The 13338-nt window shown below is 38.1% G+C and overlaps 1 protein-coding gene across 2 annotated transcripts in view; it reads right to left on the bottom strand.

The window, feature by feature from the left end:
* Nucleotides 1-13338, bottom strand: part of TXNDC11 (thioredoxin domain containing 11) — a 30194-nt gene that overhangs the window by 9077 nt on the left and 7779 nt on the right. For both annotated transcript variants that reach the window (XM_058815923.1, XM_058815924.1), the window contains 4 exons: nt 6868-6961; nt 5567-5679; nt 4421-4621; nt 1209-1992 (listed from right to left, as the gene is read on the bottom strand). In XM_058815923.1, the coding sequence (XP_058671906.1) occupies nt 1209-1992; nt 4421-4621; nt 5567-5679; nt 6868-6961 (1192 nt within the window). The remainder of the gene's footprint in view (nt 1-1208; nt 1993-4420; nt 4622-5566; nt 5680-6867; nt 6962-13338) is intronic.

Consider the following 13338-nt stretch of genomic DNA (forward strand, 5'->3'; position numbering starts at 1 on the left):
CTGGATGTTCAAATGATGGAACAGCAATGTACTGAATATTACTCTGCAGAGAAACCCTCATCATGCTCAGGAAATCCTGTGACCTAAAAAATGTTTGAGACACAAAGTACTGGGAGCACAAAGGGGAAGGAAATTTCTATGTCCTCATTCTGATCTTAATATTTCCTAAGCATCCTTTTATGGTCACTGAGGTTTTTGTTTGTTTTTGCAGAGTCTTTTCCTGGGTTGGGATAGAGACAGGATACAGGGCTGCATGTGATCCTTAATAAGAACATGGCTATTTATTCTATGTTGTGCATCTTTTTGTACTTAGATTTATGGCAAAAAGGAAATGTAATTGGTGCTATAAGAATTATAGAGATATATGTTCTTGAGCAATTTATTTTAATAGCTGAATTTTCTTCCATGTTTACTTACATAGCCAACATTAGGAAACTCAGTATTTTCTGAAGGTACACTCAGTTTTGCACATCAGCATGACAAGCAAATGCACACAGTTAGGAATATTGTGTCTTATTCACAAACTTGCAAATAAATCAGAACTGCAATCCTTGAGTTGTTTTGTCAGGTTTTTTTTGCTTTGTTTGTTTTTCTGGGTGTCTTTTTTCCCCTCCTCCAATTCAGACAGGAAATAACAATAACTGGCAGATTTGGCCACAACCACTTCAGAGCTCTACCTTGTTACCTTGAAAACAGACACACTTTTCAACATAAATTTAAAGCAAGTTGGTTTCAGAGGACAAGAGGATGGGGAAGTCTCTGCTGCTAAGTGGTCAGTATGTCCCAAAATTCTGTGATATTTCAGAACAGTTGAGCAAACACCAACACCATTATTAATATACAAGCATCTTCTGTAATCAGTTATTTTAGATGAACAGAAATTTTTTTCCACACACAAGTTAATTTAGATTTTACCAATTCCACCAATGCATGCAGTCAAGAATCACACATTTTAAGGTGAATTCTTATAAAGCAAATTACTTATGGTATAAGGAACTTAGCTCTTATGCCACCTAGAATATGATTCTATTCTAGCCAACAGAATCATTCATAAATGCTTAGTTAACTACTAAATAGAATAAAACAAATTACAATTTACAGTGTTAACTTCACAAAGTAGTCTCACTTTTACAATGGCATTAAATTTTCCATTCCTGCTTGGAAATACAATTTTCTGAATGCAAACATTTGTATAGTGAATACTGTACCTAGGGTAGGTCCAACAAGTGACTGATTCTGGTCCAGAACATAGTGCACTTCTTCTTTCAGGTCAACAATGGCAGCAAATTCCTTAAGATGAGTAGATCTTGATGCTCCTAGTCTCTCTGCATATATCCAAAAAAGATTTGAATCCAGTAGATAGAGATTCAAGGTTTTGTTGGTCCTGCAGCTCAGACCAGTAATGTTCATGCTACTAATATTAAGGTCAGGAATAAAACAATTCCTATCCTCAATGTGAGGAATAGAAAATTGAGTGTTATCTTTCTTCCCATGGGAAGAAAATGCTACTTTGGGGGTCTCAAAGATGGTCTTTTCAGAACTCATGAGACTTAAAAAATGCCTGTTTACTGTCCTGCAACATGCAGTGTAATAGCTAAAGGGACTATAGAAACTTAAGAAATTGCTGCATTCTATGGTATTTGATATTACTTGGAAAAAAGTATGTTCCTGGAGGTAGAAAGAGTCCAAAGCTGCTTCTATCTCTAAAAAGTTACAGTGTGGCACATGGACTTTATTTGGTTTGACACCAAGAGTCTGGTTAACACAGAGCTCACAGACATTGTGGGTTCTGGAGATGGAGTGCCACTGTGGAAGCACCACCGTGTTACAGCACGGGTACTTGGCTATGGGAAACGTTTCAGAGAACTTCAGCTGTGCATCTGTCACTGAGGAATCAAAAGCTGGTGAATCAGAGTCTCCTGCAGGCTGAATGTCTGCCTCAGCTGCCTGGCTTTTATTACACTTGTGGTATTCCAAGGCCACTTTGGTAATCTTAAAAGAGAGAGAAAAAAAAAAATCAAGATTAACTGTACATAGTTCATCCAAATGCAGTTATCTTTTGCAGGTTTAACAACATTATATGCAATTAGAGATGGAACTTCAGAAACACTAAGCTGACTAATCTTTGCTCTTTCAAAAAATTACAGGGGGCTCTGACTTAACAACAAAGTTGAATTTTCATATATTTCAGCATATAAACATTGCATATATAGAACAACAAAGTCAATTTAAAATATTATTCAGTTCATCACACTGACTGCAAGGTCCTCCATACAACAGATTTACTACAGTGCAGTAACACTACATGTTATGGCTAAACCCCACTACACAAAGCATTACTGAGTAGAGGTTCCTGAATTTCATTCATTTTCCAATAGGAGGAGAAAATACATGAAAGCATTCTCATATGAAAAGGGAATAGAGATTTCTTCTGGCACAGGTGGTAAATGGATTTTGTAACAATCACTGAGAGTGCTGAAGCAATGTTTGTATTCTCCCAACCATGGGCAGATAGTTGTAATACTCCAAGTGTATTCTGTACATTGTAACTTACTGGGAGAAGAAAGAAAATAAGAAAAAAACCAACCTGTTCCTCCAGGCAAACATTTCTATACTACATCACCAGTTTGCTTTTCATAACCAAGGGTAAACAAGCAGAGAAAAAGGGACATGTATGGACCATATAAGGAATTCCCTTTCTGGGAGACAAGTAACAGCACACGCAAGGAAGAAAAATGAGAGAAGAAGTTTCCTATCATTCTTATTAGCACACTAAACAAAATACAGAGCACCACACACTGCTTACAGGAGAACACTTTGACAGAAACCATTTAAATTATCAAAGGTATGTTGAAATGTCACATCCTGGAGGGCTGTTGTATCACAAGACCCTCAATATTAATGTGGTCTACAGCAATGCTTTGTTACAGTCTTCTAGAATTAGCTGTTAGAAATTTTCATCCTGAAAAGGCTTAACTGAATACTTGAAAAAAACTTGGCCCCTCACACTGTAACCTAGCCTGGAGATCTGGACTACCTAAAGAAGCTTGAGAAGAGATTATGAACAGAAAACCAGATGCGCAGTAAGAAATCTCATTTCAGCGAGCTGTAATCAGAAAAAAATTTTTGCTGTGAGATTTTTCAACACTCAACTTGAGAGCCTTGTTCTCTGCAACTGCCTTTCAGTCAAGTGGTTTCACTGCTTGATGAAACCCACAGGCTGGCTGCAGTAAACAGCTCTTCCCAGGGCAAACAAGTTGCATAATATCTCCCTGTCAAAGTGAAGCTATACAAGGACAACGGGATTATTTTGTATCTCATTTCATATTTTGATAAACACTGTTATTTAGCAGAATGAAATCTGAAATGGAACATCCACCTTCTGCTGCACTGATTTGGTAGAAATAAGTGGTAGCTGTTACTAGAATGTGTCATCTGTGACAAGCCCCACTGAACAAAGCCTGCCAAACAGAAGACAGGTTACTACAAGAGTAATGGCAGCTCTTCTCCAGGCATACACTTCCCCAATCCTATTTCATAGCAGTCTAGTGTACCTTTTATTGTGTCTATTTAGCTTAGCTAAATATTGTTTAATAAGTTACTTGAATTTTTTCCTTATTGTTTCAGACACTGCAATATTAATTAGGCCTCCTTGTGGAAACTGCACATTCCTGGACACAGATGCCAGGTAAGTCAGCACTGTCACAAAAACTCAGCCCTGCTTTTGGTCTTTCACAAATGATTGTCTGTTCCACACTGCTTAGAGCTACATGATCACACTGGGATGTGCAGCTTTGTGTTATACTAAATGGGATGATGGGTTCCAGCCAGAAAATAGCCCAGGGACAAAAAACTAGTTTTCATCCAAGTTAGTTTCCCTATCTCATTTCTCCACAGCCCCACAAACTCCTGTCTTAGGCAGTTCAGAGGAAGAGAAAATTGGTAGGTGATTAAGGAACACCCAGGATATAAAAATCAGATTGGCTCTGAGTAGTTTGATTGGTTATTTCAAATAACACTGTCTGGTTTTACAAAAGATCCACTCTTCATTGCACAAGCACCTCTGGAAGGACAAGAGAGGAGAAATAGAATGGGGTGGACAAAACACTCAAGTCTTCAGTTCTAGCTGGGAAAGATCTGCATCTCTTATGTTGCACCCACCACAAAAAGTAGGAGGTCAAGGAAGAGTTAGATACCTTTGTTCTGAACAGCTGTTGAGTCAGGCAAAGGCACACTGTGTGAGATGCAAACCAGTGTAAGGGAGTTGTGATAATAGAGCTTGAAAAAGTGCTTCTAAACAAAACCAGATACTTGGAACAGTGAGCTGAAATGAGGTATGTGTCACAATTAACCTCAGACCCCTGACCACAGCTCTCATGTTTTAGTATTTTTGAAGTAAAACAAAAAAGATTTCACTTACTTCATCTAAAAGAGGATGAATTTCTGCTAGGGGGTTATAAGGTATAAATATGAGAAGTGCTGGTCCTTTCTTCAGCTCATTGTTTAGAAGAAGGCTTTTCCCACCATGAGGTCTCAGCCAGCGGATGAGCATCTCCCGATTTTCCAGAGCCCACTTGCAAATGTTCTCAGCAGTGAAGTTCATGATATCTTTTGGATAGATCTAGGAGGGGGGAAAAACAGTTTTGTTCTCACTTGATTTAGTAACAAATGCAGTTCTTCAGTATGGTATGAGTTGTTACTGTGGTGATTAGAACTTTCTTTCTAAATGCAAAAGTATCATCAAACTGCAGCATTTCATACAAGCTTTCCCTTTGGGAAAGCTTTCCAAATGCTCATCAGATTACAGTAACATCCACAAGCAAAAAGGATTCTATCAGGGAAGCTCCTCCTTCTTTTACTACATCTTTGTAATCTTGACTTTTCTCAATACTATACATTTTCTTTGTAAGCAAAAGAGCTTTAAGCTGGTACCATCATTTATTTTAATTCATGTAAAGTTAGAACATTCTTCCCACTATTCAGTCACCATATTAACTCATTTTAAATTAGCCTTTTAAGACTCAAACATCAAGGCTGCATTTAAAACTGGTATTTCTCATTCCTGAATGCAAAGGAAAGAAGTATATACTAAAAGGTGCTCACAGGTTCTAGGATCAATTTTAATATAGTCAGGTAAGTTTATCTTAAGTAATTAGCAAAAAAAATATTTTAATGTATTTTATGCTATTTCGCCCAAAGCCCTGTTTTCCATAGTCTCAATTGAATAAAATACACATCACAATACCTGCTTTACACTCATGGTGCCAGTGTGGCTAGGTAGTGTCTCTATGCCAAATAGTAAATCTGAAAGTTAGTATTTTCAGCCTTAACTTTTCAAATGCAAGGCACATGGATTAAGAGTTATTATAAATTAATTTAATTTAATTTGGGTGATTTGTCTAATCAGTGCCATGTTATACCTTTAAGCCAAAATGGAAGTTTTCACCGTTCCTATTATTCCTCCACAAAATCATTGTCAATATCCTCATTCAAGTAGTTTTCTAATTCTGATCCCTGAGCATGCCTATACCACATCAGAGTCCCTACAGCACACAGCAATACTCACAAGAGATGTGTTGGCATGTCTGTGCAAATACACACTGCCAGAGTGCACCAGGGAGATCTCCTCTGCCACACGCTTATCCGTGACCACGCCAAAGCGCATTGTGCCAAGGTAATCTGAAAGGTTTGCAATCTTTGAAAACAATTACACACACTGAACTCCCCTGGAACACCACCCCCAAACCAGAACACACAACAGTGCTGGGTAAAGGCACAGAAATCTTTGAAGAGCTACTGCCAACATTGGTGATTACAGCAGAAGAAAGATGGCAAGAAGCACAAACGTGTTCCCCTCCTGCACTCCAGGTACAGAGACCTGTCTGTGTAACCTCAATTGTCCAAATTTGAGATGCCATAAACCACAGCAAGGTGCATCTGTGGTACCAGATTCTGTATTTCCTAAGCAAATAGTAAATTGTCTTAGGAAATAAAGAATCTGGTACCACAGATGCACCTTGCTGTGGTTTATGGCATCTCAAAAGCCAAGATGATACACATGCATGAACATTAGGTGATGCACATTTACAGTAAATATGTATCATTTATAAATATATATTCTACACTTATAAATATGTACACATGAAGAAAGACTGCTTATCTTTATGTTGCAAAGAACTAATACCATGTACAAATGTGAAAATCACAGAGCAAAATATAGAACAGGCTCTTTATCACATCAGTGGCACAGTAAAAAATAAGAATGAGTAAGTACAAATAATAAAAAATAAGTATGAATCTCCTTCATTGCTGACAGGAAGAAAAATTCAAAAAATATGTTAATTTTCAACTTTAAGAAGGGTCTATCTCAAATTGATGACCTAAAAATGAGGTATCAATCATCACAAAGTTTGCATGTTTAAACACAATCAAGAGGGTTTGTATTTTAGATTATCAGTGGGAGAGAATTTAGATTATAAGAGGGAGAGAAAGGCCCTTCTCAGGCTGCCTTGCAGCAGCTCTGTAACTCCACCCATCACTGAATTCAGTTTCCAAGGGCTGACACAGCCCAGTCCATCCCAGTGCCTGTGACACAGGACAAAGACTCCTGGATTCACTCTGACTATGGCCCTGCAGCTACACGTGGGGGTCTGAGGGAACTCTCTCCTGGTGTAAACCAGGCTGATCACATTGCAAACTTTTTATGTAAGCAATCCTCAACTGTAATAAGACAGTCCCACAGTTAGAACACCAAGAAACACTCAGAAGGGATTAATTCCTAAGTTAGAAAATATTGTAGAAAACTACTGAAGCACTTAGACATAACCCATTCACAGACACCTTAAATTATGAAAATAGAGCTTTTACCTTTCTTTAATGAATGTAATGCTGATGTGAAGAATGTTAAATAACCAGGCGGTTGAGGTGAAGCATTGAACTCAAAAAATCCCACAACTCCAGGCTGAAACAATAAGAATTAGAGTTAATTAAGCCATTTTCAAGTATAAATATATGAGACTACAATAAACACAACAGACTCTTAAAAGACAACAACGTTTACTGAAGAGCAGTCACTTTATGCTGCAACAAAAATTTTAATATTAAAAGACTGAATGGGAATCAGTTCTCATTGAAAGAATGAAGCTGTCATTCAAAAGCTCATGTAAGAGAGAGGGGCTTTATGGATGCTACATTTCTAATGGTGTTTCCCATGTTGAAGTTCACCAAAAACAATTACTATTTTCTTTGCAACTATATTTTAAACCAGTTCCAGCACCAAGGTAAGAAGCATAAACATCATAAAGGTTTTTTTAGAACTGGAATATCAAATACAATTTTTCAGAGTATAAAAGGCTTAAGCAATAACACTTTAATTGTTTATGTTGCACATAATTAGTATTTACACATGAATTCACACATTCAGTGTGTCAATACTTGACCTGCTAAGGTAAGTGATTATCCCATCTTTATGCTACAGTCACTGTAAATCCTTTCAGTATATCCTAAAGAGTCAGTGAGAGACCAACTGCACAAAAATCTTGAGAACTCCATATCCCACCTGCATATCCATAAAGCTCTTCAAATTGCCAGACAGACAAATTCCAAATTTAAAAGACTCATCCCAGAACAGGCCTACTGATTTTCCAGGTGAATGACTTCCTAATTAACTCAGGAGAGAATCTGGGAGAGGCTGACTTGGAAAAAAGAGGTACACACTAGATTTTTTTCATTCCAATATTTCAGTTAAGCTTTGGTTTTAAATTTTTAGAAATATAATCCATTAAAAATTATGGTTAATTATATTTTTTGACTCATTGCTCAAATGGGCTTAACTAACTTTCAGGACAGACTAAGTGATGGCATTTGGTTATTTGGTGTTATTTGTCCCTCATTTCCAGCAGTGCATACAGAAGGTATTTGACACACAAAGCAAGAGCACTCCAGGGACTGCTGTGGAACAGAAGATTCCAGACTCACCTGGCACCCATTTGTGTGGCAAATACATCCTCACACGAGGATTTTCATTTGGTACTTCAGAGACTGCCTTTTTTTTTTTTTGAGCTCTATATATAAAATTTTAAATTTCTTTTAAAAACATGAACGTACATTTACCTGTTATTATTAATATGAATTCAGTGATTCATATCAGCCTAAGACACTGATCTAATTCAATACAATTAGCAATCTTGAAAATGTTCACCAATGACAACATTTCCCATTCCAGCTCATGATTTCTCTTTTTAGGCATGAATGCTAACCATAAACCCCCTGTTCATAAGGATTCTTTGCAAGGTACCCCAAAAAATTATCAATAACAAAAATGAGTTACAAGCAATTAAGGAAATTTCTGCAACAATAATTACCAAGAAGAAAATAAAAACAGAAATAACATAGTAGCGAAAAAACACAATAAAATAATAGCACTCAGTGTTCTTTTTTAAACAACATACAGGTTAGTAATTAATGATCATCTTTTTCTCTTAGTTCCAAAACTAAGACAGTAAAAAGAAACAATCCCTTCTAAAAGACTTTGAAAGCATTCAACTGAATGAAAATAAGGAGACAGATAAAATAATCAAAATTTTCACGTCCCATTTCCCAGGACCATTTTTGAATACTAATCTTGTACCAAGTGAATTCAGGACACCAACTAGTGAAAGAAAGGAGAGTCAAAAGTGACAGTAAAGTGTGGCAAGAAGCCAGAAGTCAGATGCAGAAGTATTTATAATGTTATTTAAAAGGTAACATTCTGATTCAGAGTGACAGTTCTGCTTTACACTAACAGAAGCTTAAGATTTCCAGATTGTGAATAATGTTTCCCAAAAGATAATTTTTGTAAATTGTTTTTTCAATTAAAATATGTGTAGTTGGAGAATATATGCCACTATACACTACTATATATACTAGTATTTACTAATGCTCTATGCCTAATCAGTAATCTGGTTAAATAAAGTCCTTTTAATCATCATCCCAGACCAGTGAAAGTTTTTGCCCTGTTACAGGTGCAATTATACACAGGAGTAAAGGGACTAAATTACTGTATTTTTTCTCAAGTACCAAGAAAGTTTTCCTGTCTGTAAGAGTGAAATTTTTAGTAAGACTGAATGCTTTCAGGTATTGCAACTGTTAACAATTCTTGCTCTGTACAAGTGAGGTTCAAGTCTCACAGAACAGGTATCTCAATGTGAACAAGAAGTTCTTGGTTTGGAATACAAGTAGGCCAAGAAGAGCTGAACAGCAACAACTCCCACCTTCTTCCATGTAAGAGCCTCCAAAACTCAGGAACAGCTGGAGCAAACAGTTCAGGAGGAATCTACACCCAATGTGTTACTGAGGAGCAGCTGCTCCCAGCAGTGTGCAGCTCTGGGTACCCACCTTCATGTGAGCACTCAGGAGCCATCAGCTGAAGCTGCTGCTGACTAAGCCAGAGGAATAAACACTGACATGTCCAAGGGTGCTTAGGAGCATTAGGAGCATGGGCACTGCTAGAGTGGAGCTTGCTGCAGCTCTTCTTTCCAGGAAATGATTTTTCAGTCCCTGTCTCAAACCAAATGTCTGTAGGAAAGGCTTTGGAGCAAACCTGAGGATGTCCATTAGTGAATAGTTCTTAGTGCTATTTCCTAATGAAACTCACATATGGAAATACAAAATCATAAGTTGTAGGGAAGCCTATTTCTTGCTTGGTCCCTACACCACAGGAATGGAAAGTGATGTGGGATACAATTAAATCAAGTAACAGACTTACCAAGCATCTCAACAATTACCAAACAGCAAGTGCATGGAAACTTTAGGAATGAACAGAGATTTTCAGATGATTAATTTCTACTGGGAAAAGCTAGCAGTGTTATTACTGAACCATGCCTCAAACCTATCACAACTTGTAGAAGGAATAAGCAAGCATGCAGATGACTCCATGCAGCAGGCTGTAATTCCCTGAAGTCTAGAAGAAGTTACCAACCACTCCTGAAGAAACTAAGATGATAAGAAATAACATGAAAGGTCCTTTTCCAGCTTAGGAAAGTAGGAAAGACAAAAAACATTTAGAAATTATTGTTTTTCAGCAGTCAAAGATAGCCAGCCAGGATGTGTACTGATACTCAAGCACTTCAATATTTCCATAAGCACTTTAGAAAAGGGAGGAAAGGGTGAGTAACAACACTTGCAAAGGTTGATGGGAGTCACTGAAACTACAACTGCCTTGAAGAGTTTTAGAAAGGCAGCATTAAATGACTGTGAGGAAAAAGCTCTGAAATTTAAAAGCCAAAAAGAGTGAAATGATGGGAATGGAAGATATGAAGAAAACCCCATGATTAGTTTACAACTGCATAAATGTCTTTAGTACTGCAGTTACTTCTATATCAATTTGTAATTTTAAAAAAATGTTTTGGCTATATTGCATTGAAGTAAGGGAGGCGATTTTTTTCAGACTCTCAGGCTTGTGCAGGCAGACAATTCCTGCCTCATTTTATCTGTGAACATGGGAAGGCCAACAGCAAGAGGAAAGGAATGTGTCTTCTCTGGGGTACAGAAGAACCAATATTACATACCACTATATCTGTACTACAGAAATGCAAAGAAACTGTTGACCGATACTAGATTAAATTTACATTTAACATCATTTTCCAATGATGTTAAAATCATTGTGTACCCAGACCTGAAAGCAAATTTTCCCACCATCATTTAACATAGGCACCACATGAAAGCCAGCTGAATCTCTATCTGTGTCAGATCTACCCAGCTGCTGATGCTCAGGAAGCATTCCTACACAAAGAGAGCAAAGCAGGAAGCTGGCATGTTAAGAGACACAGCAGCCACCTCCCAGAGAGACCAACTCCTCCCTACTGCTCCTGAAGCCAGAAAATGATGGATTCCCTGAGCACATTTAATATTCATAAATGAGTGAAGCTTTTTGTCTAACTGCAGTGGCTTCCTGTTTCCTCCTCTGTGCCTCAGGAGGCCGAGGCCATTTCTAGCAGCTGGGGCAGTCAGATGAGCAATGAGACGTGCCAGTTTGGATTAAAATGAAACTGTTACATCTCTGCAGTTAAGAAAACAAAAGAAATTTGATTACAGGTATTCACAGGTACCTTGAGTTATGGCAGAAACTGCACATCTTCCTGCTCAAGATTTTAACTGCTTTCCAAATGGCACATTTTCCTTGCTCTCAAAAATTAATTCGTATCCATTTCTAGTTTTACACTAGTATCATTCCACAACCCCCAGAGAATGCAGGAGCTCAACTTTCGAGTCCTCAACCAGGTTTTTTCCATGAGGATTGAGCGCCCTCTAGTGAGAGCAAGTGGCATGTCACGACAGTCGTGATTCGGTCGAGGAAGGAACCAAAGACCGAATAACAAACACCATCGGTTCTTACATTTAACTGGATTCTGTTCATCAGGATCTCTTCTGGTCTACAGAATCCTTTTGCTACCAGAACACAGGACTGAAAATTAGATAGTGATGATGAAAAATCTTGCAAATTATTTTGAGCTTGAAATGAATTAGCTTTTCAGTGAAATCACAAAAACACGATCAACCAGCAGAGAGTTGCCAAAGTGCCCAACAGCAATCCTTGACAATCCTCTGTCCTTTCCCTTCTGCTAAAAATTAGTATTTTTTATACAGAGAAGATCAAAAGTCAAAAGAAGACACTAGCCAAGGGTCTCAAAATAGCAATTAGTTTGTGCCATACATGTCCCAACTGCCCATAATCTACTCCATTCCCCAAACTTTCTCACTTCTTAAACACAGGACTAACCCCTGGATTGTATCTTCTCCTACAAAAGGTATCAATTCCTAAACTCATAGGAAAAACATTGTAAAACATTCTCATTTCTGACTGAAGTGATGAAACAACCTGTTTATTTCCAGTTTAAAACTAACTTTTCCTTTGTGTCTACGGCTTTCTCTGCGTCCACCTTCATAAACAATTATGTTTCTTTCATCTTATCTGTATCTGTTACTTTTGTATCCCCTCCTTCCTGTCTTGCATAAATTTACAGAGGCAAGAAAGACATTGAGCACCTTGAGCTGTGGTCTGGGACAGAACCTCAGGCAGAAATGACTGTGGGGCAACATGAGCAGAAACAGCCTCTACCAAAAAACCAACAAATACTGAGCATAAACAGCAACTCAGCACTTGGAGCCACAGAATTTCAAGCACAGGAAGGGGGTAAGGCCTGAATGCAGAAACAAAAATATCCGTTCAACTGCTAAGCAGTATTTAAAAGTATCTTTGTTGCTCCTAAATTTGTCTTTTATCTTAGTCTTTTTCCAGTGGAAGTGCACCTCTAACTGCAAAGCAAATTTAAGCTTAATGACAATACGCTCATTGGTAACCTTCTGCAGTCTACCAAGAAATAACATAACACAAACCAAAAACCAAGCATGGCTTTCTTCAAATCTCTGTAAGAGGCAAAGAAATGTTTCAGAATTTTAGAACAGCAAAACGGAAGCGATGGAAGGACAAGAGAATTGCTTGTGATCACAGGAAGTACCAGCATTCAGAGACAGGCCACAACTCACGACTCCCAACTCACAGTCCCCACTTAAAACACTGGAAAACCAAAGCCAGTGGCAGCTCCTGGTATGAACAGCACAGCCCCTACCCAGAGGAACTCCCAGCGTGCGTCCCCTGGGCTGTGGCAGCTGCCACTGAGCAGCACAGGCCAGGCCCCATCCTGCAGCACAGGCAGGCACTGCAGTGAGCAGCACTCTCACAGACTCTGCTCCAGCCCCAGACACTGCAGGGTCCCTCCCATGCTCTGCCCACTGCCACAGCACTGATTTGTTGATCAGTTTTCCACACTGCTCTCACAGCTTGGGCTTTAGTAAGATTATGGCACTTCTGCACTCTGCACTGCGAGAATCAACAGTTATAAAGGGATTTTAAATGGCTCTGTTGTAAGCATATTTTGTCTGACTGGAAGTTATTATTCCACCAGTATTGCTACTAATCTCATCACCCCTGAACACAAGAGACAAAAATGAATAAAACAACATGTACCAGTGGATTAAAATCATCAAATTACCACATACAAAGTGACTAGGAGCCCTTGCTTCAACTGGTTTCATATTTGTTTTCAGTTAAAAGACTTATCCTACTAGAAAAGCTTACTATTCTTTAAAAATTAATGATTATATATTTCTCAAATGCTGTGCCAACTTAGACCACAAGATTTTTGTGAAAAGATTTCTCCCTTCTTTCTTGTTCGTACTTAACAGTTTGGTGAGATAACAACTTTGTTGTCTCTACATACTAAAGTAATGTAAATTAAGAGCATCACTAGATCATAATAGTAACTATACAGGGAATCAACATTATGAATTTGTCATTTC

This window comes from Ammospiza caudacuta, chromosome 17 (genome assembly GCF_027887145.1).
Source record: "Ammospiza caudacuta isolate bAmmCau1 chromosome 17, bAmmCau1.pri, whole genome shotgun sequence".
NCBI lineage: Eukaryota > Metazoa > Chordata > Aves > Passeriformes > Passerellidae > Ammospiza > Ammospiza caudacuta.